Source organism: Primulina tabacum, chromosome 16 (assembly GCF_025594145.1).
Source record: "Primulina tabacum isolate GXHZ01 chromosome 16, ASM2559414v2, whole genome shotgun sequence".
In the NCBI taxonomy this organism is placed as follows: Eukaryota; Viridiplantae; Streptophyta; class Magnoliopsida; order Lamiales; family Gesneriaceae; genus Primulina; species Primulina tabacum.
This window is the reverse complement of record NC_134565.1, coordinates 32,837,907-32,865,870: the sequence shown is the minus strand read 5'-3', so window position 1 is coordinate 32,865,870 and position 27,964 is coordinate 32,837,907. Positions and strand designations below refer to the sequence as shown.

Here is a 27,964-nt window from a genome sequence, read left to right as displayed (position 1 = left end):
ACCAGTTTTTCCTATTTCGTCGTGGGGGAGGAGAGGGGATCTGTTTTTAGGCATGATGCCGGACCGGATCCGATTGTTTCCAGATCGGTTTAAACCGGTTTGGTGTCCTGTTAATTGTTGATTTATTTATTAATTTTCTAATATATATACTTGTATATATGTCTTAGTGTTATCTAACTGCGGGCCAGCAAATCCAAAATATATATGTCTTAATTCTTGATTTCACTCTTTTATATGTTAGCTAGAGTTATTAGCACAAAAACTACATAACTTTATGATTCAAAAAAATCCTCTCAACCCGCTGGCTCACATGGGCCCGTCTTTCGATGAGTTGAAAAAACCTCAATCTAATTCAGTTAAATTGGGGTGGCAAAGTAGATCAACCCAATGGACCCAATCCGTTCATATGTCGTGTGTGCCTTGTACACATCAAGCAAGAAGTTAAAAAGAAATGTGTAGTTGGATTTAATAGATGTAATTAAAAATAAAGATAAAACATCCTCCCATTTTACTCTATATATACTTCATTACATTTGAAGCATTCAAAATATTTTAAAATATTCCCTAAAAATAACATTAACAAAAAAAAAAAACAGAAATCACAGTTTCTGTGGTCACAAGCTAGATGATACAAACAGATGAAACTCGTTCCAAGGACTTGTACTATTCTAGCAATCGTCTGTGTTTACACCAGGCAATGGCAATCACATACAAGAAAAGAGTGCCAATAGAACTCCCTCCAACGGTCCAAAGAAATCGATTCATTCCATTTATTTCATCGTTGAACAGTTCGATGTTGATGTTCATGCCAAAAATCCCGGCCACGACAACAAAAGCACTCACCACAAGCGTTGCTGTAGGTCAGCATCACCCCCATTTGAAGCAGATGATTTTGCTTGTCATCCAACATAATATTGATGTAATCTTCTGTGTCATCGACATACTCCCTCAGCTTTGGAAAAACATTGAGACGTGAGTATACGGTAATGTTAGGAGACAATCTCTTTATATGAAAACATATGACCAATCATTTGACAATGTATAAAAACAATAGTTGGTAGTACAAGATAACACAAATCTTTTAGATGGTATAACGATCTAAATGCCACATTTCCATTATTATGTCATATACAGTCCAGGCAATTATTACAATTTACAACCCAATATAGAGTAACCAATTTTCTAAGGCAAAAGGTCGCAAAATTTTTGGAAAGGAAAAATTTCGACCAAGCAAGAAGGAAACAACCGCTTGAGTTTTCCATCATAGATGCCAACTGGACCACTATGCCAACCCTTGAGCAAATTTCTATCAATATTTCAGTCATTAAGTTCCAAAACGATTATATTCCTCCAATCAAGTGATTCACACAAAAAATGGCAACATAATTGTCATTAATACACTGACAGAATATCACCCAGGTAACAACTCAGAACCCAAACTCCGATCCATGAAGCAACAACACAATAATAGTCGTAAAGGAAAGGAAATGAGGGATCGAACAAAGTCTTTTTGGTAATAAAGGTAAAATCAATATATATTATGATAAAAAGATGAGTAACATACCGTGGATAACTTGTTCAGTGTACCATCAATCTGAACAAAGTACGCCTCTAACAGCATCTCGAGCTCCTCTACATCAAGGTTCTTGGTTATAGCACTATGTGTACTTGTGTGGGTGCCATGGCTGCCTCTGCTAAGAGCATTAGTGCCACCATAAAACTGAGCATGGCGGTTGTCTATCTGCTGAAGATCGCCATCAGAAACAATGGAATTTTCATTCCCCTCGACTAAGATTTCAGCTGGATTCCTGAAGAACGCGAGAGCAGAGCTGTAAGTGTACCTTTCAAGTAACAAACTAAACAGCAAATTCCATATTTGGTAATTTGAAACATCTCATGTGTATTATGGAGAGTTTGGACACGGTCTTACAGTAGAATTTAACCTCAAAAGGTATTTATCATGTGGGAACTTTTTAAATTGGTGAATCAAAGAAAATACTAGAAAGTTCTATGTTTGGATATGTTAACGAAAAATAAAGTTTTCAAATATTTTCAGGCGAAGCTAAAGGAAAAGCTAAAAAAATCCACCTTTTCTAACTTCTTGATTTTGTCTCTTTAAAATTATAAACCCAACCGAACCCCACCTTTTAATAAATTATTTGTTCTTTTTAAAAAAAAATAGTTTTTCTTAAGAAATAGTCTCCATCCAAATGAATTCATATCAAAACAATACCAGCTTCACTTGCCTATCATCCACATCTGAGTTAACTTCTTCATCAATGACATCTTGCTCGTTTATGGAAGAGACGGATGTATTTTCAAGCTGCAATTTTTCTGTTAAATACATCTCTGCCATATCATCATCATCATCTAGCAAATGCTCTAGCTCATCCCTTACCTGGTGTACATATTACAATCTCTAGTTCAAAGAAAAATGAAACATGCTTTCGTTCACCACTATTACGCAGCATATCAATAAATCAGCAAGATTCAGCAAACAAATAATTTCTCAAAAGAAAAGTTCTCCAATTTGAGTTTGTAATATATAAAATTGGTTTAAAGCACGCAAGAAATATATAGGCATGACACTCAGAGAAGTTAAAGTATGAATATATCAAACAAGTGCTTGAAACCAATTTAGACTAAATATTCAGCGTTGCACAACAGCTACAATAGATGATGAATGGAGAAAAAAGATGATTTAATTCATGAGAAAAAATTACAAGCATCTAAGTAATAGTGTCACTCTGTGATTAGAGAAGGGACTAAGTTTTCAATTATACAAAAAGTGAAAAGTCACATCAGCTACTGCTGTTTCATTTACGATGCTCTCAGCCTTAAATTTTGGATGATCGTAGTTTAAAGCATACACAAAAAAAGGTCAACAAGCAAGGATCGTGAATCATGTTTCATCAAGTAAAAAGTATTGACTACCAAGACGTAAGCATAAATAAATTCAGCAAAACATTTCTTTTAACCAAAAGGATCGATGAAAGCTAATAGTAAAGAAAATTTTAAGATGGGAGAACATCAAAACGCTAAACCTTTTGAACACGTCCAGTAATAGCAACCAAGCGGCTCTTAATTTGCCGTACACGTTCCAAATTGAGAGTACTGATTTTTGAAGTTAATTTATCCAAGGCTGGATGTGCTTCTTGTTCCAATGTCCTTGCCTACAAAAAAGAAAAATTATAAGAACAACCGAGAAAAAAGAATCAATATTTAGAATTAAAGCATTTGAATTGAAGTTTCAAACCTCATTATCCAAGCTACCGCATGCCGCTTCTAAGCATGCCTCCAAAGCAACAAACTCAAAGGGCAAAAGCTTTGGCCCGTCTCGGTTTTCCAAAGATGGTTCTCTCCCATCGGCTTTCCCCGATTCATCCTTGATTGGGAAGTTCTTAGAATTATTCTGAGGACTTATAGGCCTGGATTGAGGCCCTTCCAAATCATACAAACTTGTCCAGTCCGCATTCTCACCATCCCCAGATTCCTTAATTACCACCACACCATATCATCATACAAATATAAATCTTCCATAATTCTTTGTATCAAATCAGAAATTTAAATGGAGCAAGTCCCATTTCACAACACATGCTAATCATTCAAAGTTAAATGAACCAAGCCCATAACAGGAGACAGGAAACCACAAGCAAAAGACTGCGGGAGCAAATCTAAGAATTTAGTCAAAGACAGTATCAACCTATCAGAGGGTCAGTTCCATTCATTATGATTCAATTATTTCAATCCCAACAGATAATATGTTTATTTACGTTCAATCAAAACAAATTGTAGCATCATAAATTCTTCAAAATGCCAAACATGAAACTTTAAATGCCTACATACATGATGAATTAGATATGAGGGAGAAAGGGGACCTGAGACTTGATAGCCTGGTGATGACGCAATAATCTCCTCTGAAGCTCATCGACAAAAGGACTAACAGAGGGGTCTTTAGAATTGAGCAATAGAACTTCTTGCGCCGTAATGATTGCCTTTATATGCTCCAAATTAATGACGATAGCTCGCTCACGACCCAGAACCGTGGACGGGTACGACAACAGGGGATCAAGTATCCGGAGATCACGCGCGGGGAGACCGGTCCGCTTCATGATAGCATGTTTCCCGGCCTCCACCACCTGGGCCTGGCCGTTAGATTCCAGCAAAAGCCACGCCCTCACCCCAACAGCCTTCTTCCGAATCCCTACTCCGAGTCCCACACCTCCACCTCCTCCTCCGGGGGCTGATCTGAGGAGGGGTTCGCCCGAGCCGTCTTCCTCCGCTTGCGACGGAACTGGCGGTTTTGGCGGCGGTGGAGTGCCCCTCATGTTTATTCTCCGAGGTTTGACTTTCTTTGATGGATTATGATTAAAACACGGTATTTGTGCTAGATTTTAATGGTCGCGTATGATTTATGTGTTGCAATCTATTTTTAGCCCTTTTTAATTTACTTTTCAATTTTATCTTTTTTACAAATCAAATTTGTAACACAGGAATCGAGTTACAAACCCACGATCTAAAAAGTTTTTATAATTGAATTGCATAAAATTTCTTGGCAAAAACTTGTTTGAGACGGTCTCGCAGGTCATATTTTGTGAGACATATCTTATTTGGATCATCCATTAAAAAATATTATTTTTTATGCTAAAATTATTATTTTTTATTGTGAATATCGGTATAGTTGACCCGTCTAAATTCGCTGAAACTATATCACAAGAGACTTACTCAAAATTCTTAACACCAATCTTCAACTCCATCTATCCCTAAAAAATATTTTTATATAAATTTTTTTTTTTCCATATTATATATAGATACAAAAAATTAGTCATAAAATACAACATGAGATAATCAATCGTATACAGAAAGATTGTGTTTATATTATAAGAAATATCATTGCTCTCAATAATAAAATGCAAATTTTTAAAAAATGTTTTCCTAAATATTACAATAATTTTAACTTAGCATGTAGTATCAAATTTTTTGGGAACTTATTATTCCATATAATTCATTACTCTATTATTGGAAGCAAATGATCAAGGATGACTATGGATATTGGATATGATTTCATATTTTTCGTCTTTATCTTCATCTTCATATATATGTTGGAGTTGATATCTATACATTACCAAAATATTATATTATTGCCTATAATCAAGGGTGGATCTAAGATTTCAACTCTGTTGGAGCCGCTTATAAAGTACGGACAAAATATTATAAGAATAAAGACAAAAATTTCATCGATTATATTTAATTAAACATAAACAGTATGTTTTTAACAAAAAAATTTCTAACTAAAAGGAATTCGACTTTCCTTAGAGTTTTCAAAGTCTTCAATAATAATATCTATACAAATTTTTTTAACATTTTCTCTTTCCATAAATATTATCAATGAATTCGAAAGAAAATTATCATCTATTTTGCTTTGAAGCCTAATTTTAACGATATTCATAATTGAGTATGATCGTTCTATAATACCAGTAGAAACTGGAAGAGTAATCAAATTCAACAATTGATGAATGCTTTTCATATGTGATGAATTTAAGTAATAAAGTAGTAAAAAAAATTAAAAGTAAATCAATTATTAAAAAGAAAAAAAAAACCTAGGATCCGAATCTAAGTTCATAGGTACTGAACTCTTACCTTGTCATGAAGATACATAATCTTTGATTTATTGTCGTGGGCCATATATATAGCCATATAAATATATATATATATATATATATATATAATTTTTCAAAAATTAATATCAACTAAAAAAATTAAATAAGTTTGGGGGGTCGTGGCCCTTCGTTGGCCCTAACGTAAATCCTCCCAGCCTATAATTGTATTTTCTCAAATTTAAATTATTTCAAAAATCTATGAATATTTTCTAAATTTTTGAGAACAATAAAGAATAAAATATAAAAATTAACAAATTAAATATTAAAAAAATATTAGAAACAATTTATCATATAGTAGGTATCTTGTGAGACTGTTTTACGGATATTTATCCATGAGACAAGTTAAATCTGCTCATATTTACAATAATAAGTAATATTTTACAATAAAAAATAACATTTTTTCGCGTGTGACCCAAATAGGATATCTTTCTCATAAAATTAACTCGTGAGACTGGCTCACAAAATTTTTTGTGTTTATCCTAACATCTTTATGCCACAAAATACATCAACTCTATAATAATAATTTTTTTAATTTTATCCAAATAATATTATTCAACAAAAGCATATTAAAATTAACATCATAACCAAAAAATCATATATATATATATATATTAATTAATTTGGATATTTAGGTCGAGTATGTGTATGATTTTTAAGACATGACTTCATCTCCATACCAGAAAATCCGTATATCCGATTATCTATTTATTTAATCGAGTAAAAAATCTCCATTATACCCTTGTCCATTTAGAGTGGATATCAGATTTTCCATCGAGTTCGTAAGAAATTATTTTCCTACAAATGAAGTTTGAATTTCAAATAATTGAGAAATTTGAAATATATTGAAAGAATATAAATCTAAACTAAAATAGATATTGCTACTCTAGGCTCGGGTTTTGGGCCCTTTGGCGTTGAAGAATTCAAAGTCAAATCCCGTGGATTAGGCTTAACATGCCCAAGGTCTTAGAATGGACTGAACCAAAACAGTTCCTTTTTTCTTTGGCTTCCCACTAAAAGCCCAATAAAAACTTGTTTAAAAGCTTTTGAAATTTTTTATTTTTAAGTATTGCAACATATTAAAATTAATTATCCTTAGTTCTTCATATATCCATGAGCCGCCTCGTAAACTTAAAAGAGTAGGTCTCTTGAGACGGTCTCACGAATCTTTATCTATGAGATGGGTCAAACCAACCGATATTCACAATAAAAAGTAATATTTTTTCATGGATGACTCAAATAAAAGATTCGTCTCACAAAATACGACTCTGAGACCGTCTCACACGAGTTTTTGTCAACTTAAAATTACTATTTATATAAATGAGTACTTTTAAGGATAAACAAACCATATTTACATGTCTGCTGAGTTAAAGCTCAAACGCAACTTCTTTGTACTGAACTCGATGCAGTTTGATGATTGTTTTATAATCATTCGTCTAAATCGATACATTTTCTCGCAAAATCTTTAGCCTCAACTTGGCAAAGTTTTGAAATATTTACGACTACGTAGCATGGCTTGGAATCTCGGAAAGTAAATACATTATATATCTAATATGTTCTTAATTGATGCTTCGTATATATAATTGAAGCTGTCCAAATTGTTGCTAGGCCAAGGAAATATATGTGTATCTGAATATCAACTGTATGTATGCTCTATTACAAACCTAGCCACTAAGGTCCTTCTCATCAACTTAGACAGTAGTTTCACTAAACACCATGCATGAGTTGAAGACGAGAAATTCGCGCGCGCCGAGGCCGGATCCAACAGCCCCAGCTGATGCATAGATTGCTTTTGCCTTTGCCTTTGCCTTTGCCTTTGCTCACCCAGGTGGATATATATAGTCGTTTGTGATAAACCCTATATGTAGGGGCGGAGCCAGGAATCCGGTTCTACCCGGGCTAGAATTTTAAACTCTAAAATCCTTTAATATTTTAAATTGATCTACCCTGGCTAATATCAAATTTATCCAAAATCATACAAAATTTTACATATAAATTTTTTAAAATTTTTTTGGACAGCCCGGCTGAATATTAGAGTGGCTCCGCCCCTGAATGTATGCATGGGGTTTATTATATTGACTCGATGATCAAAAGGAAAACGGAGAGCAAATCAACAAAAAATGATATAATCTTAAGCAAATATTGTCAGTCATGGAATTCATCTCATGTATAGTTAACATCTAACTTTCCAACAATTAAATTTCTGGAGATGAAACTGATCTGCTACGCTCATAAATCAACATTTAGTTACGATGTGACGACTCGGTTCTGCCCATTTATTTACACGTACCAAGTACACAAAACCAGCATGTTGTTCGATACAACATAATTTCTCTGCCCACAAATTACACTAAGATTGCTTAGTTACATATATTGTACGATGGAATCGAGAGTACTCTCAGATCTCAAATTCAATTCACACACCACATTTATCTTAGGCTTCTAATAAATATGTTGGAAGGCATCCACAGCAGAACCCACATCAAGAATATTGAAAGGGAAAGCACCTACATCTAATGCACCTGCAACTCATATTAATTTCTTCTCAGTTCCACAGTTAAAACTACAATTTTCTTTTTCTCACCTTAATTGCTCAATGCCTCGTTCTGAGTGTAGATGTGTCGAGCAAATTTTAATCCCGAAAGCTTGGTGTTTGCCGAGCTAGTTGTATTCGAGTATCATCGCAGCAAAACCATAAATGCTATTTGATACCCCAGGGATGGGCTCATTACTCCTGGCCCATCCCTAGCCCAAATGAAAGACAGACCCATCAAAGGCCCAGTTATTCTCTTATAAATATCAGGTTTGAGTGTTAATTCATTCAATTCATTATATCGTTTTCAGCAGCACTCTTAGCTGCTCCCCATATATCCTCAGTCTTTGACTTGAGCGTCGGAGGGGCTACGCCAGGACACCCTCCTGGCCCCCTCCTAACGATCTTATTTGTGATTTCAAGCTCAGGATAATTTCAGAACCCGCGTCTGGACTAGTGACACTTGCTGGAATCGGACCCTAAATTTCCCGTGAGTATCACTTGGCGCCGTCTGTGGGAACACTTGAGTTGAGACGTAGAGATGGTAGGCAAGAAAAGAAGTAGAAGAGTTACCTCGGCATCATCGCGTCCTTAGAGGGGACCCGAATAATCTCATGTTGAGACAAGACAAGAACAACCGCGTCTTGAGACGAGACAAGAACAATCTCGTCAAGAGACAAGAACCGAGCAGTCTCTTCACGAGACAAGGGTCGAGCAACCCCGTCCCAATGAGAATGTGGGGAACTTGACCCTGGAACTGTTGGGCCAATTTATCACCCGGACAGTGGATGAGGCCATGAAGAGGAATCAAGAGCCTATGTTTGCAGAAGAGCAGGCCGCTCGCCAGGAGCGAGAGGAGAATGTGAAGGGCAGTCAGAGTAGGGTGGAGGAGACGCGACCCCTCCCAAGTGAGGAGAATCCGGAGATGGAGGAGATGTGGAGGGAGATACAGATGTTGAGGCAGCAGTTGGGAAGCAGAGCACCGGCACCCAAGAGAGGAAGTCCCTTTTCACTAGCCATTTTAGAAGAAGGACTTCCTCCAAATTTTCGACAGTCGAATGTGAGAGAGTACGATGGACATACTGACCCCGAAGAACACTTGGGGAGATTTAAGAATGCGGCCCTATTACATCAATATTCAGATGGGGTCAGGTGCAGGGTGTTTCTGGGCACGTTGGCGAGGTCAGCTCAGCAATGATTTAATACCCTGCAACCCAACTCCATACAGTCCTTTGAGGATTTCACTACAGCTTTCTCGCACCGATTTGCCAGCAGCAAGAGGCACCAGAAGAATTATTTGAGCCTGTTTTGATGAAACAACAAGAGGCTGAAACTTTGCGAGAATTTGTCCAGCGTTTCAAAAACGCAGCGCTGGAGATACCAGCGGCCACTCCTGACATCATGATAAGTGCCTTTACCCAGGGACTTAGAGGAGGAGAGTTCTTTAAATCAATAGTAAAGAAACCTCCATCAAGTTATGATGAGCTGTTATCTCGGGCAGAAAAATATGTAAATCTCGAAGATGCCCAGCGGCATAAGAGGATGGAGCAGCGACCTGGGGGAAGTAGAGTTGAGGGAGCGGAAAGAGGAAGTAGGAAGAGAGGCGCGGGCGAGAGAGAGTATGATAAGGCTAGGGACAAAAGACAATTCTCATCACATGTTCCTCTGAATAGGAGTCGTGACGAGGTGATGGAGGTGAGGGAGCCCGAGGAGAGGTGGGAAAAGTCGCGAAGGGCTAAGAGCAGTGCTAGGTTGCCTTCGCGGGACAGACGAGAAGGATCTGCATCCAGGAGTCGACCGAGGTCTCGCCCGTCCCCTAGGCATGGTCAAGGCCCTCCATGGTTAAATCAGAGAGTCGAGGAGCAGAGAGATGAAGGTCGAGGTCAAGGTGTTCCTCAGGAACTCGTCGAACCGAGGAGAAGAATGAATGAGGATAACCACCCTACTAGAGGAATGATTCATATGATCTCTGGGGGTGTTACTGATGGAGACTCTGGGCGAGCTCAGAAGGCACATGGGAGAAGGTTGGAGAACTTTGAGATATCTAAGGGTGCAGACTTACCACAAGACCTCGTCATCAGTTTTGGGGTGGAAGACCTTCGAGGCGTTATGACTCCACATAACGATGCCTTGGTGGTAACGACCACAATTGTCAATTATGATGTGGCGAGGATATTTATTGATAATGGAAGCTCCGTGAACGTCTTGTTCAAGAGCACGTTGGATCAAATGAAGATGAAAGGATTTGAGTTTGAGCCGGTATCCACCCCGCTGTATGGATTGGCAGGACATCCCATCCCGCCGCTCGGTCAGATTGTCCTTCCTCTATCTTTGGGACATGTGCCTCAGCGGGTAACAAAAATGACAACATTTACTGTGGTGGACACCCCATCTGCTTACAATGGAATTCTGGGGTGACCAGTCCCTAAAGGATTTCAGAGCTGTAGCGTCCACGTATCATCAGAAGTTGAAGTTTCCCGTAGGGAAGGAGGTTGGAGTTTTATGCGGGGATCAGAGGGTCGCGCGTCGATGTTATGAAGGGGCAGTGAGGGAGGAAGGGAAAAGAGCGTGTTTGGAGGTTAACATGATTAGGAAATGAAGAACTGTGTAACTTTGTCCTATGGAGGTACAACAGGAGCAGAGATAAAAGTTGGAGAATGCGTTGGGCAAGGGTCTAAAGAGGCTGAGGAACGCTTGCCACCTTAGAGAATATTAATCTTGACTTGAATTTTGCTGAATTTTGTTTCTGAATTTATCTTATGTTATCAGTTGAAAGTTAATAAAGCTAAGTTCTTATATTAAGTTCGTGGATTTTGTTGTATTGTGAGGATGAAATGAATTAAATTTTCCTGCTAAGGCATCGCCTAGCAGAGGAGCAGAGTGGAGGAGAAGAATTTTATTTTCCTGCTAAGGCATCGCCTAGCAGAGGAGCAGAGTCGGGGATGAGAAAAATTTTATTTTCCTGTTAAGGCATCGCCTAGCAGAGGAGTTAGGGGGTGAGGGTGGAGAATCTTTATTTTCCTGCTAAGGTATCACCTAGCAGAGGAGTTAGAGGGTGGAGGGGTTGAATTTTATTTTCCGGCTAAGGTATCACCTAGCGGAGGAGTAAGGGGGTGGAGGTGTTGAATTTTATTTTCCTGCTAAGGCGTCACCTAGCAGAGGAGTTAGAGGGTGTGGGCGTTGAATTTTATTTTTCTGCTAAGGCATCGCCTAGCAGAGGAGTTAGAGGGTGGGCGCGTTGAATTTTATTTTCCTGCTATGGCGTCACCTAGCAGAGGAGTTAGAGGTGAGGGTGGAGAATCTTTATTTTCCGGCTAAGGTGTCGCCTAGCAGAGGAGTTAGGGGGTGAGCGGAGTTGGGGATGAGGAGAATTTTTATTTTCCTGCTAAGGTGTCGCCTAGCAGAGGAGTTAGGGGGTGAGGGTGGAGAATCTTTATTTTCCTGCTAAGACATCGCCTAGCAGAGGAGCAGAGTTGGGGATGAGGAGAATTTTTATTTTCCTGCTAAGGTGTCGCCTAGTAGAGGGGTTAGGGGGTGAGCGGAGTTGGGGATGAGGAGAATTTTTATTTTCCTGCTAAGGCGTCGCTAGCAGAGGAGTTAGAAGGTGAGGGTGGAGAATCTTTATTTTCCTGCTAAGGCATCGCCTAGCAGAGGAGCAGAGTTGGGGATGAGAAAAATTTTATTTTCCTGTTAAGGCATCGCCTAGCAGAGGAGTTAGGGGGTGAGGGTGGAGAATCTTTATTTTCCTGCTAAGGTATCACCTAGTAGAGGAGTTAGAGGGTGTGGGTGTTGAAGTTTTATTTTCCTGCTAAGGTATCACCTAGCAGAGGAGTTAGAGGGTGGGGGTGTTGAAGTTTTATTTTCCTGCTAAGGTATCACCTAGCAGAGGATTTAGAGGGTGGAGGTGTTGAATTTTATTTTCCTGCTAAGGTATCACCTAGCAGAAGAGTTAGAGCGTGGGAGTGTTAAAATTTTATTTTCCTGCTGAGGTAGCACCTAGCAGAGGAGTTAGAGGGTGGGGGTGTTGAAGTTTTATTATCCTACTTGGGCTGAGCCTAGTAGAGGAGTCAGAGGGTGAGGATGTTGAAGTTTGATTTTCCCTGCTAAGTCCCGGCTTAGAAGGGAAGTTACGAGATGATAAGGTGAGAGTTTTATTTTCCTACTAAGGCATCACCTAGCAGATGAGTTAGAAGGTGAAGAGGTTGAAACTTTATTTTTTCTGCTAAGGACTATTTTAACAGAGGAGTCAAGGGCGCGGGGAAGTGAAAATTAATTCCCTTCAAAAGCTTAGTAGAGGACCGTGAAGATGGGGGCGACGAGGGCATATTGTGTTAGAAAAATTTATTTCGTTTGTCGTTAACGAACAATGTTTGTCACTGCGAAAATTACGGGGATCGACCTGCCCGGTCAAGTCGTGGGGGTGTAGGGGCAAGGGCGTGCTTGGGCGAGAGCATGTTTGGGCGTCGAGACGAGCTGGCGCATGAAGGGCGTGTGTACGGGCGAGCGTGCAGAGGGAGTGGGGCGAGCAGGCGTGAGGGCGAGCTGGTGTACTTGCGGGCGAGCAGGCGTGAGGGCGAGTGCTTGCGGGCGTACGTGGGCGAGCGTGCGTACGGGTGAGCTGCAGCAAGGCGAGAGGCGAGCTCGGGACGCTCGGGCGAGCACGGTGAGAGGCGAGCAGGGCGAGCGCCCGGGCGAGTGAGCGATGATGGGCGCTCGGGTGAGCGTGGCGTGGGGAGCGCTCGGGTGCTCAGGCGAGCATGGTGGAAGGCGAGCTTGGGACGCTCGGGCGAGCACGGCGAGAGGCGAGCAAGGGGCTCGGGCGAGCGTTCGCTGTCGAGGCGCGCGCAGGCGAGGCATGACTTGGTGAGGGCAGGGCAGCTTGGCAAGGGCGTGGGGCGAGGCGAGCAGCCGAGTGGAGGAAGAGCATGGGCGAGCGTGGCGAGGGGCGAGCAGGCCGGGGTGGTGGCTCGGGCGAGGTGGGGTGGTGGTTTGGCGAGGCTCGGGCGAGGTGGGGTGTTGGTTTGGCGAGGCTCAGGCGGCGGCTCGAGCGAGGCGGTGGCCAAGGTGTGCACGACGGTGGTGGTGAGGTGATGATGAAGCGACGTTAGGGTTAACATACAGATGAGACTTAGACGGGAGAGAGCTGGTGAATTGCAGTGGAAATTCTGTGTGGGAGAAGTGAGAATGAAGTAAGGAGGTGACCGTTGCAGGGAGGAAGCCCAGACCAAATCTTTCCCCGCAGAGCAGAATTGCGACTTGATTTGTTTCCAAAGTTTTGGAGACTGACGAGCGGCAGGAAGAAAGTGCACAACTCACGCCCCGTATACCGAGGACAATACAATTAATCGAACTTCGAACCTGCGATTCAGTTCGACTCGGGAGGGGGAGACTGGTGATACCCCAAGGATGGGTTCATTACTCCTGGCCCATCCCTAGTCCAAATGGAAAACAGGCACATCAAAGGCCCAGGTATTCTCTTATAAATACCAGGTTTGAGTGTTAATTCATTCAATTCATTATATCGTTTTCAGCAGCACCCTTAGCTGCTCCCCCTATATATCCTCAGTCTTTGACTTGAGCGTCGGAGAGGCTACGCCAGGACACCCTCCTGGCCCCCTCCTAACGATCTTATATGTGATTTCAGGCTCAGGATAATTTCAGAACCCGCGTCTGGACTAGTGACACTTGCTGGAATCGGACCCTAAATTTCCCGTGAGTATCACTATTGTTGAGTTATTTCCTATCAACATGAAATCTAAGTTGGAAAACATATGAATATTATTCTCCTAAGAATTTGATGAATACGCATAGTTTTCGAAATAATTAAATTTTGTTTTTAAATGCAATTGTAAGTGATAATAAGATAGTTTGGTAAGTTATGTATATCTGATGATCTTCCAATGTGTACGTCGATGGGGTAGCAAGTTGAATACCCGATGGGCTTGCAGATGAGGATGACGATGGATTTAATAAATAGATATTGAGATAGATGATATGAAATCATATCCAAATATGACTTATTGTTATCCCTAAACAAAACTTTTTTAACGAGCTCAAGTCCAGAGTCATACTCTAATGGCAAAAATTTGTGTGAGACGGTCTCACGTGAGACTATCTCACAAGAGATCTATTCTAATCTAATCTTGACTAGCTGGGGGACATTTTATATGACTCATTTTACCTTATTTTGTATGACTAGGCATACAATTTAACGCAGCAAATTAGACTTTTGTAAGTATTGGAGTTTGGAGGACTATTAATTAGGTAGGTGACATAATTAGGTTGCCACTTGCCTAACAACTTGGTTCTCTTCTAACTTATTTCATTTTAGATTTTTAAAAAAAAATTATAAATGTTGAAAAATAAAGATTTTAATTCTTTTAATGACATTTTAAAAGTAATGGAGAGTAATTAATGATGGATATCTTGAAATAATTTCGTTCGTGTCGGAAGTTGATGAATTATGTATAACACATTAATGATAAATTCTGTTGAACATATGAAAAATATTTGTGTTGAAAATTATAATGTTGAATGTTGAAAATTAGGTAAAATTAGGTGTTGAATATTGAAAATTAGTGTGTGATGATGTATGTAATGATGAAATTGTTTTTGGATTGTTTTCCAAAGAAATCCTATAAATAGGTCTCCATTTGTAAATGTTTGATACAATTGAGTAGAGAGAAAAATATTATAAAGTGTGTTGTTTGGTAAATTTTGAGAGTTTGAGATTTTTACTTTTTACCATAAATTTTTACTTTTTCACAACACGTTATCAGCACGAAGCTCTAAAAGTCCTCCATACTTTTTCAAGCTCCAAACAGAAGAAAAAGTACCACTATGTCAAATTTGACAAAGCTCGAATTTGTTGCGCTCGACATCACGGGAAAAATTATATGCCATGTACTCTCGATGTAGAAATGCATCTTGAGTCATTGGGTCTAAGCGAGACCATTAAAGAAAATGGTATATCTTCATCACAAGAAAAAGCAAAAGCTATAATATTTTTGCGTCGACATCTCGATGAAGGTTTAAAATGTGAATATCTCATCGAAAAAGATCACATGGCTCTGTGGAAAGGATTGAAAGAAAGATTTGAACATATAAGGGAAGTTATACTTCCGACCGCCCGTGATGAATGGAATATGTTAAGATTCCAAGATTTTAATAAAGTCAGTGATTATAATTCAGCGATGTATCGAATAATCTCGCAGCTAAAATTTTGTGGACATGAGGTTACAGAATCGGAAATGCTTGAAAAAATATTTTCCACGTTTCACGCATCAAATATAACTTTACAGCAACAATATAGAGTGCGTGGATTTGCGAGATATTCTGAACTAATTGCCTGTCTTCTTGTGGCGGAAAAGAACAATGAGCTATTAATGAGAAATCATCAGTCCCGACACACTGGATCAACAGCATTTCCAGAAGTAAATGCTGTGAGTAAAAATGAATTTAAACTTGGAAACCAAAATCAAATCCAGAGACAAGGTTTTGGTCGAGGTCGAGGTCGTGGTCGTGGACGTGGACGTGGACGTGGAATTGGTCGTGGTCGTGGTCGAGGCCGTGGTTTTGAAAACAATAGAGATAGTTATTTTTATAACTCATCTCAAAAGGGCGTCACGAACCATCCACAGAAAATGCATCATGAGAACATGAGTGTTAATGAAAATCACTCGAAAAGATTTGAAAGTTCTTGTTTCAGATGCGGCACTCCAGGACATTGGTCTCGTATTTGTCGAGCCCCTGAGCACCTTTGCAAGCTCTATAAAGAATCGATAAAGGGGAAAGAAAAAGAGACCAACTTCACTGAACGAGTGACCGTTTGAATGATTCAACTCATTTTGATGCTGCTGATTTTATGAATGATTTCTCTGGAAATGATCAATATGTTGGTGGGATAGAAATGAACAATATTGATGCTACATATTTTCTTAATGATTTCTCTGAAAATGAACAATATAATGGTAGAATATAAATGTACAATAATTTATTTTTCATGTATTCATATAATAATGTTTTATTGTACAATTATGATATGTGTTATATTTACATATGTATTGTCAGTAATTTTATTTCATTGCATTTTTTTTTTAAGTTCAAATATGGAAAATGCTATGAGCAAAGCTGAAGTTTGCATACTCGATAGTGATACAACGCACACTATCCTCTGAGATAAAAGATATTTCTTGGAACTAAAACCAACAAAAACAACGGTGAATAAAATATCAGGTCCTGTAGACTTGATTAAAGGATGTGGTAAATCACAATTTTTGTTACCTAATGGTACAAAATTTTTGATCAATGATGTTTTATATTCACCACAATCGAAAAGAAATTTGTTGAGTTTTAATTATATATATTCCCATGGTTATGATACTCAAACAATGAATGAAGGGAATGAGAAGTATATGTGTCTTATCACATATAAATCAGGAAAGAAATATGTGATTGAAAAACTACCAATGCTCCCTACTGGATTGCATTGTACACATATAAGTCCCATTGAATCAAACATGGTAGTTGATAATTCTTCAATATTAACCAATTGGCATGATCGATTAGGACATCCTGGTTCAACAATGATGCGAAGAATTATAGAAAATACACATGGTCATCCGCTGAAAGACCAGAAGATCTTTCAGAATAATAAGTTTCAATGTAAAGCATGTTCTATTGGAAAACTTATTATAAGTCCATCACCAGCCAAATTCCAAACTGAATCACCAATGTTTCTTGAACGTATTCAGGGTGATATTTGTGGAACAATCCATCCACCATATAGACCATTCAGATACTTTATGGTATTGATTTATGCCTCCAGCAGATGGTCACATGTATGTTTATTGTCAACTCGAAATATTGCATTTGCAAGATTACTTGCTCAAACAATAAAATTGAGGAATCAATTTCCCAATTATACAATCAAGAAAATTAGACTTGATAATGCTGGTGAATTTACTTCCTAGACTTTCAATGATTATTGTATATCTATGAAAATCATTGTTGAACATCATGTTGCTCATGTACATACACAGAATGGATTGGCTGAATCATTAATTAAACGTCTGCAAATGATTGCTAGACCAATGATTATGAAAACAAAGCTCCCTATTTCTATATGGGGACATGCAATTTTACATGCTGCTTCATTAATTCGCATCAGACCAAGTGCATATCATAAATACTCCCCATTGCAGCTTGCATTTGGTAAAGAACCAGAAATTTCTCATCTGAGAATTTTTGGATGTATGGTGTATGTGCCTATTGCACCACCGCAACGAAAGAAAATGGGATCTCAAAGAAAGGTTGGAATTTATATCGGTTATGATAGTCCATAAATCATTCGATATCTTGAACCTCAGACATGCGACGTGTTCACAGCACGTTTTGCTGATTGTCATTTTAATGAGGAAATCTTTCCAATGTTAGGGGGAGAACAGAAACATACCGAAAAAGAAATTACATGGTATGTATCATCATTGTTACATCTGGATCCAAGAACAAAACAATGTGAAAAAAATGTACAACAAATTGTGCACTTGCAAAGAATAGCAAATCAAATACCAGATGCATTTGCAGACACAAAAGGGGTAACTAAATCATATATACATGCTGCAAATGCCCCTGCTCGAATTGAAATTCCGAAGAAACAAATTGAAGATACTCATGATGTCATTAAACGCCTGAAGCGTGGAAGACCAGTCGGTTCCAAGGATAAAAATCCTCGAAAAAGAAAATTCATAGAGAAACACGATGATCACAAAATAAAGAATGATGTTCCTGAAGAAACACATGATGGTCACAAAATAGAGAATGGTGTTCCTGAAGAAACACATGATGATGAAAATGTTCTGTCAGAACCACAAACTGACGAGAATCATGAAATCTCTATCAATTATATTAATACTGGAAAAATATGGAACCGAAAATATATAGAAGAAATTGATGATATATTTTCTTATAATGTGGCAATCGACATCATAAATAATAATGAAGATCATGAACCAAAATCATTTGGTGAATGTAAAAATCGGCAGGATTGGATAAAATGAAAAGAAGCCATCCAGGTTGAATTGGATTCGCTAAATAAACGTAATGTTTTTGGACCTATAGTCCTTACACCTGAAGGTGTAAAACCTGTTGGATACAAATGAGTTTTTATTCGAAAGCGAAATGAGAAAAATGAAATAGTAAGATATAAAGCTCGACTTGTTGCGCAAGGTTTTTCTCAAAGGCCTGGAATTGATTATGAAGAAACGTATTCTCCCGTGATGGATGCAATTACGTTTCGGTATTTGATTAGCTTGGAGGTATCTGAAAATTTAGAAATGCGTCTTATGGATGTTGTTACAGCTTACTTATATAGATCACTTGATAGTAATATATATATGAAAATCCCTGAAGGATTTAAGATGCTTGAATTCAAAACCCAGAGAATGTTATTCTGTGAAATTACAAAGATCATTATATGGGTTAAAGCAATCCGGTCGAATGTGGTATAATCGACTAAGTGATCACTTGATGAAAAAGGGATATGTAAATAATTCAATATGCCCTTGTGTTTTCATTAAGAAAACAACATCCAGATGCGTAATTATTGTTGTATATGTTGATGATTTAAACATCATTGGAACGAATAAGGAAATTCAAGAAGTTGTGTCATACTTGAAGGAAGAATTTGAAATGAAGGATCTTGGAAAAACCAAGTATTGTCTGGGTTTACAAATTGAACAAAAAGAATGTGGAATATTTGTTCACCAGACAAATTATACAGAAAAGATCCTTAAACGTTTTAATATGGATAAATCAAATCCTTTAAGTACTCCAATGGTTGTTAGATCATTAAACATAGAAAAGGATCCATTCCGTCCATGTGAAGATGATGAAGATATTCTTGGTCCAGAAGTACCATATCTAAGTGCTATCGGTGCCCTTATGTATCTTACAAATTGTACAAGGCCTGATATATCTTTTGCCGTAAATTTGTTGGCAAGATTTAGCACATATCCAACAAAGAGACACTGGAACGGAATTAAACATATATTCCGTTATCTACGAGGAACGACAGACTTGGGACTTTTGTATTCAAAAGATTCTAATACAAGTATAATTGGTTATGCCGATGCTGGATACTTATCTGATCGACACAAGGCACGTTCCCAAACTGGATATGTGAGACCCCAAAAATAAAATAGCATTGATGATATTTTTGTAAATAAGTTAAAAAATATTTAATTTATTTTGATGGCATTTTCGTAAATAAGTTGAAAAATAATAAATTAATTTTTAAGAATAAAATTTGACATATCTTGGTCATATGAAGTTCAAATGGTTTGAGATTTGGATATAACGTAGAAAACTCAAAGACATAGTTTCATGTTTTGAGTTTTGGAAAATTGAATCGTTTGACTGGTCCAAAGACGTATACCGACGTTAAAATTTTAAATAATATATATTATATTATATTATATTATATTATTAATATAATATAATATAATATTTAAAAAAATAAAAAAATAAAAAAAAGGATAAATGCAAACTTCCAGTCACTGAAAGTTTGAAAAGAGAGGCGAGAATAATAATCATTTTGATTTTTCTTTTCGGCCGTGCGATTTATCGGTTTATCCAATCGACGAACCGACTTCAGATCTGGGATCGTTGACACGAGGTCTTCGATTTGAGGTAAATTTCTTCTAGTTTCAGCAGCTCTAAATATGAAAGTGCTGAAATAGCATGTATTTGAAGTCGAGATTCCTATATGTGGTAGAGTAACCGACAAGAAACTCGTATTCGAAGTTGGAATTGAATTATGTTATGATTTGGATTTAATATGAATTTTCAAAGTTTCAAAAGATATTTGAAACTCATATTAATGATTTTGGATTATGTTATTGATTGGAATGAGTATGTTATTGATGTAGATAAAGTATTAACCGATATCTTCAGGCTACATCAACTGGAAACGGAGAAATTGAGGTATGTTGCGACCGGGTAACATACGACAGGTATTTGTATTATATGATATATGTTGGATTGGTTTGAATGATAATACATGTCTATATGTCTTATTTGTTGAGTTTATGTGGCATACATGACATTGTGATTGGAATATCGATGTATAAAATAAATGTTTTGTTAACACACATCGTTTGATGCATACATCGATACATGACATGCACGTTGAGCTATGATCCTTGGATACCCTGATATGATTTGATTGGATTATGGGGTTTGTGAACACAATGCTATGTTTGGTATTACATGACCCTTAAAACATAGACATTTGTGGCCCCGACGATTGATATGAGATTTGGGATTTGATGGCGCTTCGTCGAAGCTATCATACGAGTATCCCTTATTGAGGCCGGTGTGCCAGCTCGAGTATTGATTTGATAGCGATTCGTTTGATTCTGACATGTGCTCAGTGGATGGGCATTTGACCTGATACCTCCACGACATACATGCATTGCATACCATATATCATTGTTTAGATACTTGTAGTATATATGATGGTTGTTCCATACGGAGCTTTGCTCACCCCCAAGGGGGGCTGTTGTTGTCTTTGTGTGTGGACAATGGCCGGTACTCCAGGATATCAAGAGACCGGAGGGGGTACTTCTGGAGGGAGTCACAGTTTGGGATGAGGTTTATGTTTCGTTTCCCAGTATATATATATATGTATCTATATACCGGGACATGTCCCGAGGATATGAGTTGTTTGTATATGATTGGTTTTGATTATGTGTGGGCATGTTTATTATGTGAGATGAAATACTATTTTTAGTATTCAAATAAAATGATTTGGGCTCATTGTAAAGAAAATTTTAAACTCGTTTTTCGCTATAATTAATTAACCCTAATCAGATTGCATTGTAATAACGATTAGGAGCTAAGGGCCCCATATGATATGTATTTACTCGTGGAGGCACTGCAATTTCTTGGCGTTCACAGAAACAAACGCTTGTAACAACTTCATCAAATCATGCCGAGATTATTGTACTACATGAAACAAGCCGTGAATGTGTGTGGTTAAAATCAATGAGCCAACATATCCAAATCTCATGTGGATTATCATTCGATGAGAAGCCTGTGATACTATATGAAGATAATGCTGCATGTGTAGCTCAAATGAAAGAAGGATACATAAAAAGCGATAGAACTAAATATATTCCTCCTAAGTTTTTCGCATTCACCAAGGAGCTTGAGAAGAATAAATGTATTGATGTTCGTCACATTCAATCAAGTGAAAATTCATCAGATCTCTTCACAAAGGCACTTCCTACGACAATATTCAGAAATCACATATATAATATTGGGATGCGCAATCTACGAAATTTGTGAAGAATTTTTCATGTCAATATGAGGGGGAGTTTACGTGATTGCACTCTTTTTCCCTTACTATGGTTTTTATCCCAATGGGTTTTTCCTAGTAAGGTTTTTAACGAGGCAGTACAAAATCACGTAATGAAGACATCATCGTATCATGATCATCATCACAAGGGGGAGTGTTGAAAATATGAAAAATATTTGTGTTGAAAATTATAATGTTGAATGTTGAAAATTAGGTGAAATTAGGTGTTGAATATTGAAAATTAGTGTGTGATGATGTATGTAATGATGAAATTGTTTTTGGATTGTTTTCCAAAGAAATCTTATAAATAAGTCTCCATTTGTAAAGGTTTGATACAATTGAGTAGAGAGAAAAATATTATAAAGTGTGTTGTTTGGTAAATTTTGAGAGTTTGAGATTTTTACCTTTTACCATACATTTTTACTTTTTCACAACAAATTCATATATATAGATAACATAATAATTTATAATTTTATTTTTTTGCAAAACTTAACTCAAACATTATATAAAATAAGGACGTGTAATCAATTAATATGTCACATTTTCACGTCAAACAATATCTTATAAACTAACACACACAACAATTACCGTAATTTAACGTCACTAAAAGAAATCATTTAAATTTTCTCATCAAGATGTGTTAAAGATCGTGAACTACAACTTGAGCATAAAAACAATTTTATGGCGAAAGATTGTCTAAGTTTATATGTACAACTTCTCAAAAACCTAATTTACGCGACGTAAGAAATCAAGACTATTATCAAAGTAATTAAAGTATATATATATCAGTTTCAAAAAGTAATAATAATAAATTACACACACACACACACATATATATGTATATATGTATATATGTATGTATGTATGTAGGCATATATTGCGATTGAAATCGTAAATTTTCAAATGAAGGAGCGATACACAAACTAATTCCAAAGGAACCGAAGGCCTTTCGTCCATATATATAAGAATTACCTCATCAAGTTGTTGAATGGGGAAATGTGTTGACATCAGATCGCTAAGTGTATTTGATGAATGGATAGCGATGTTAATTGTCTTACTCGATAACGATCAAAATATGGCGTTTTGATTATTGTTGGATTTAAAATATTCGAGTTCATTTGTTATTAATAATTATAATTTTTTTCAGATTGATAATGACTTGATATTACAATTGATATCAATTATTTAGACCATATAATTATTGAGTAGACATCGTTAAGGAACAACAATTGTTCTCGCAAGAACGATCAAAACATGATTCTTGAATAGATTTTTATGGGCTACAGGCACAACTATTTAAATGAGACGAAAATGTTCTCTCATTGAGGTATAAATGGCGTGTCGATAAGAACATATTAATTTCTTTGTATCCAAATTTGACAAGCAAAAGGATGGGTGATGGTTACCTAAACAACACCCACATATAATAAAGAGACTTGAAATTTCCATGTCCCAAAAAATTAATGTAAAAATCTCATTAGTTATTGGCTAAATGAATAAATTTTACATATAATTTTCGAGAATATTGATTTATTAACAAGAACACATAATCGTTAATTTTATCTCAAATATAATTATATGGTCTAATTTTTTATCTTTTAAATTAACATGAGATCAAGTGGATGGATATATGTCAGATTTATTATACGATGAAGTGATATAAAAATATCGTTTCTTTTTACAGATCCTACACATATTTGAATCATTAATTATTATAAATTAAAAAGACATCTTTTCTTTTTTAAAACATAAAAAGACATCTATTTAGAAACTTGTTAATTATTTTTTAAATATCGATTTATTTGAGATCATATTGTATACAGTCAAAATATTTATTATATTAGAAAAATATCAAAATTGGTCTCGTAAATTTGTCTAATTTTTATTTTGATAATACATATCTAAATAGTCAAATTTAGGTTATAGCATAGTAGTTTTGCAATCTTAGTAATTTTTTCGTGAAACTAGCTGATGTATCTGACGTCATTTTGATCAAATCTAAATTTGATTAGATAACCAAAATCAAAATTAGGACATCGTTGCACACACTTGCCCCTCAATTCCTCATCTCTTAGTTGATCTTTAGGTAAAAGATGCTCGATGAGCTTGTTTAACGAGCTCGAAAAAGAGTTCGCTTAACGAGCCAAGCTTGAGCCATGATAGTTAAACATGATAAACAAATTATTAACAAACCGAATTCGAGCTATTCGCGAGCTTAATAATTTTCAAACGAGCTGATCTCAGGCTTAATAATAAAAGCTCTAATCGAGCTCGAGCCTATATATATATATATCTATTACATTTTAAAACATTTCAAAATTCAACTGTTCATTTAAAACATAATAAATGATATATTAAGTTTGATTGACCCGACTGATGAGAAGTACATGCCTAGCAGCAAACTCAGGGCCAGCTTGGACGGTGAGAAACTTTTGATAAATTCATGAATGAAGGTCAAAGATATTACGCATGCATGCTTTCTAGAATTTTATTTTGAGGAGCTTTTAGTGCTGTGTTAATTGGAAAAAAAATGATTATTTAATTCGTGCATTTTCAAATAAATTTTTTTAATATATTTAAAAATACACAGTTACACCAATATGGGCATCTTACAAAAGCAAGAATTTTTAGATCTATATAGGAAAATAATATCGGTGTGTTTTCATGTCTTATAAAGAAAATCTATTACTTTTGCTTTAAGGGAATTGTTCGATTATTTGCGATATAATTTGGAATTATATATTGTCTGAATTCAATCTTGCTCATTTATTGTTGGGTATAATAACTGTTCGAATAAGATAGCGATCCAACCGTGACATTTGAGCTGCTGCACATTTAAAAAATTTGAATTGAATCATTATATTTTTTTGGTAAAATGAAAAACGTTCTAACTTTACAATTTAGGTCGACCCCCCCTCCCTTGCTAAAATCAATTCATACTATCTAGACTTCCATCAGTCCTCTATTTTTAATTCAATTCAATTGATTATCCTTTCTCACGTCACAATTGCTCTTCATACAGTTAAGCTTTAAAGCAATCCGAAATCTCTCACTTATCAACTCCTTTTTATATATAGCATGGCTTTGGAGCTTCAAAACTACTCCAACAAGCCCGTGTAAAATGGCGAATACTCCGCCATCACCACCACGATCCACCGCCGCCACCTCTCTCCATCTCTAGATTTAAAAGACCGCTCTTATCTTCTCCCCGGACGCCGGTAAGCACTGTCAACGAATTGACAAAATTGTTTTTCCTGATTTACTCTAAAACTGAATTGCAACCCTATATTTATTCTGAATTCTGATCATGCACTTGTAATTAATATTTCTACTGACACCTTTTGTTCGTTAACATAGAAGTTTTGAGAAGAAAACTACAAGATGAATCCAAGAAACGGACCACAACTTGACCTCAAGTTGAATTTGTCACCACCAAGGATGATCAGCAATCATATAGTGGAGTCCCCGAGCCGATCATCATCGGGTACCGTGTCGCCAACGTCCCCTCAGAGCTCGTGTGTATCGTCCGAGCCGAATCAAGCCGACTACTGTTCCATCCGACAGTCGACGAGCCCTGAGGCGACACCCATGGTGCTCGTGGGGTGCCCCAGATGTCTGATGTATGTGATGCTATCTGAGTATGATCCACGATGCCCGAAATGTAAAAGCTCTGTACTGCTTGATGTCCTCCATGATAATTACACCAGGAAGACGAAGAAGAGTTAAAATTATTCAAAAAAGTATGCAAGTAGAAGAACTCTTTAAGCTTCATCTCTGGTTCAGTAGGCTAAGCTTACAATAATTTGAATCTTATGTAACATTAGCTAGTCTACTCTTGATGATGAAGATTAATTTGTGCCATCTTTAGCAGAAAACTATGTTGATGTGCACAAATTTTTCTTGTATTAGGCAAATCTATTATATATATGCATGATTTCTTCTTTCTTACATGATTCACTATATCATGATTAACATCAAAATATTGATCAATAGTATAATATCTATGTAAATTATATATGTTCATAATTTTTAACATAATGAATTTTGATACTCAGAGTCATTTTCTGATTTTATATATATATATACATATAAACAAAATTCTGATTATATATAGTTAATATATTTATGGAACAATATATTTGGCATATATATGTCCATAACACGTGAAGTTACAAAATTAATTAAAATCAGCAGCATCATTAAAATAATAAATGCATGCCTCCCTTAGTAGTTCAACGTCCATATTACAATTTAATAAATAAGGGAAACTGTGCCACGTGCCAAGCATGTGAGTCCACAAAAACTTGTGTGAGACGGTCTAATGGATCGTATTACTTTTTATTGTGAATATCGATAGAGTTGACTTATCTCACAGATAAAAATTCGTGAGACCGTTTCACAATAGGCCTATTCTAAATATTATTATAGGTTAATACTTAATAGATTGTTACTTATTGAGGAATAAGGCGAGGGTAATTTGGTAACTCTACTCGTTTGTATTTTCTTTTATTATTACATTAAAATAAATTAGGGGCCTGTCTATATTCTTTTTGAATTAAATTAAAAGCAAGTCAATAAATGCAAAAGTTATTGAGATAGTTGGGGACAATATATGGTGGCCATTACATCATATGACGAACGTAGATTGATTTTAAAGGCCACTTTATTTAAAGTTGCTGAGATAGGAAACTTAAGATGGTCGAATACAAAATTTTATTTGACATTATATAATATAGAGAATCACAAGTATGGAGAAAGTTTTGAAAGATTAACCTTGTCTTTATTTAATTTAGCTAAAAATTTAACGACCATGCTAATTAGATTTCCAGCACGGGGTCGCTAATCGGTCGCTAATCTCCGGTTTTTCTGGACATGTTCGTAATTTAAAGGAGTTTTTATAGAAGAAATGCACACTTCTGAAAGCATAAAAATATACATTCTACATTTAAATTTTTATTTTCAAAAGTATGTTTTCAAAACATTTGAAATATAACAAATCATTAACATTCTCTTTATTGAATTCTAAATTATTTATAATCCAAAAGCCGACGAAATATATGGCCCATTTTATATATCCAACATTAGCAATGTTTTGGGTCTTCACTCAGTTCGGGCTATCACCTTACAAAGCCCAAAGGAATATGTAGTAAGCTCATCTGCGAGGAATTCAATTCCAGAAAATAATGAATGCGCTTAGTGCTATGAACGTATAGTTAATTTAGCTATTAAAGCTTGTGCATGCATAGGGATGGCGATGGAGTGAGGCAAGGACGGGTTTGTCATCCTCATCTCTATCCTCGAATTTCATCCTTACCTTTTTACCAGTCCTGATCTCCACTTTTTCGGTTCTAAGAAACCGATGGGATCAAATCCCTATCATCGCCCCATCTTAATTTCAAAAATATTAATGAGACAAGATATTTCTGAACCAAAATTTATTATTATCTATTATTATTCGTGATAATATTAATATTAATATTAATAATAAAAATATTTTTAATAATTTAAAAACAATAATATTATTATATTATTAATACTAATAATATTATTATTTTAATATTAATATTATTTTCGAGGTGAATTAAGACATAGAGATAGCTATCTCATATCCCCCGAATTGCTTCTTGGATTTTAAAAAATATCTGAATTCAAACCCAAACCTGAAACAATCGGAGATTCATGTCCCCGTTTCGAGTTTTTCTCTTGGGCCCCGACTTTGAATCTATAGTGCGCGCTCTGATTTAGACTGAAATTTCAATAAAGATATCGATCGTTCTTGCGATCTGATTCGAACTGAAATTTAAGACGTCGATCAATTATAAATTTAGATTGTGGTTAGCTAATAAGCTCAACGATAAGCAATTCTTTTTTCCCCCCAAATGATACAGTTATTTTTAAAATTTCATTAATTATTAGTATCAATTAGGGGTGTAAACGAACCGAACACGTTCACGAACTTTTCGAGCCGGTTCGAATAATATTTGGTTCGAATTCGAAATTATCGAATTCGAGCCGAACTCGAACATGTTCGAATATTTTTCGAATCGAATTCGAGCTAAAATTATATTGTTCGATTGTTCACGAACTATTCGCGAACTTTAGCATTATATTTAAAAAATAAATAAAATATTATTACGTATATATATATAATATATATATAATATTATATATAATATTATAATATATTATTCGAGTTCGAATCGAATTCGAACTCGAGCCTCAGTTCGAATCGAGTTCGAATCGAAAATAATAAAAGTTCGAGTTTCGAATCGAGCTTCGAATATGTTTATTCGAATTCGAGCTCGAACTCGAATACTGAAAATTTCATAAAATTCGATTCGATTCGTTTACAGCCCTAATATCAATGCAATAATTTTTACTATATCAGATGTAACTGAAATTCCCACAATTCAAAGC

General features: G+C 36.3%; 2 protein-coding genes across 4 annotated transcripts; one reads left to right on the top strand and one right to left on the bottom strand.

The window, feature by feature from the left end:
• Nucleotides 1-441: 441 nt before the first annotated feature.
• On the bottom strand, nt 442-4,388 carry LOC142528859 (magnesium transporter MRS2-3). The gene is given in 7 exon segments (XM_075634099.1): nt 442-858; nt 860-952; nt 1,565-1,808; nt 2,247-2,398; nt 3,045-3,173; nt 3,257-3,493; nt 3,879-4,388. Coding segments are annotated over 7 exon segments (1,500 nt in total). The 5' UTR covers nt 4,329-4,388; the 3' UTR covers nt 442-663.
• A 20,200-nt stretch (nt 4,389-24,588) lies between these two features.
• On the top strand, nt 24,589-25,495 carry LOC142528987 (protein GL2-INTERACTING REPRESSOR 1-like). 3 transcript variants are annotated; one of them, XM_075634320.1, is made up of 2 exons: nt 24,589-24,774; nt 24,905-25,495. In XM_075634320.1, exon 2 carries the CDS (start codon nt 24,929-24,931, stop codon nt 25,271-25,273), a length of 345 nt encoding a protein of 114 aa, XP_075490435.1. In that variant the 5' UTR covers nt 24,589-24,774; nt 24,905-24,928; the 3' UTR covers nt 25,274-25,495. The 3 variants fall into 3 exon arrangements, with proteins under 3 accessions (XP_075490435.1, XP_075490436.1, XP_075490434.1); XM_075634321.1 differs by having other exon boundaries at nt 24,590-24,765; nt 24,908-25,495; XM_075634319.1 differs by having other exon boundaries at nt 24,603-24,765.
• Nucleotides 25,496-27,964: the final 2,469 nt, after the last annotated feature.

Excerpts from the sequence above, each read along its gene's own strand:
- LOC142528987 (XM_075634320.1), top strand. The coding sequence starts at position 24,929 with ATGAATCCAAGAAACGGACCACAACTTGACCTCAAGTTGAATTTGTCA.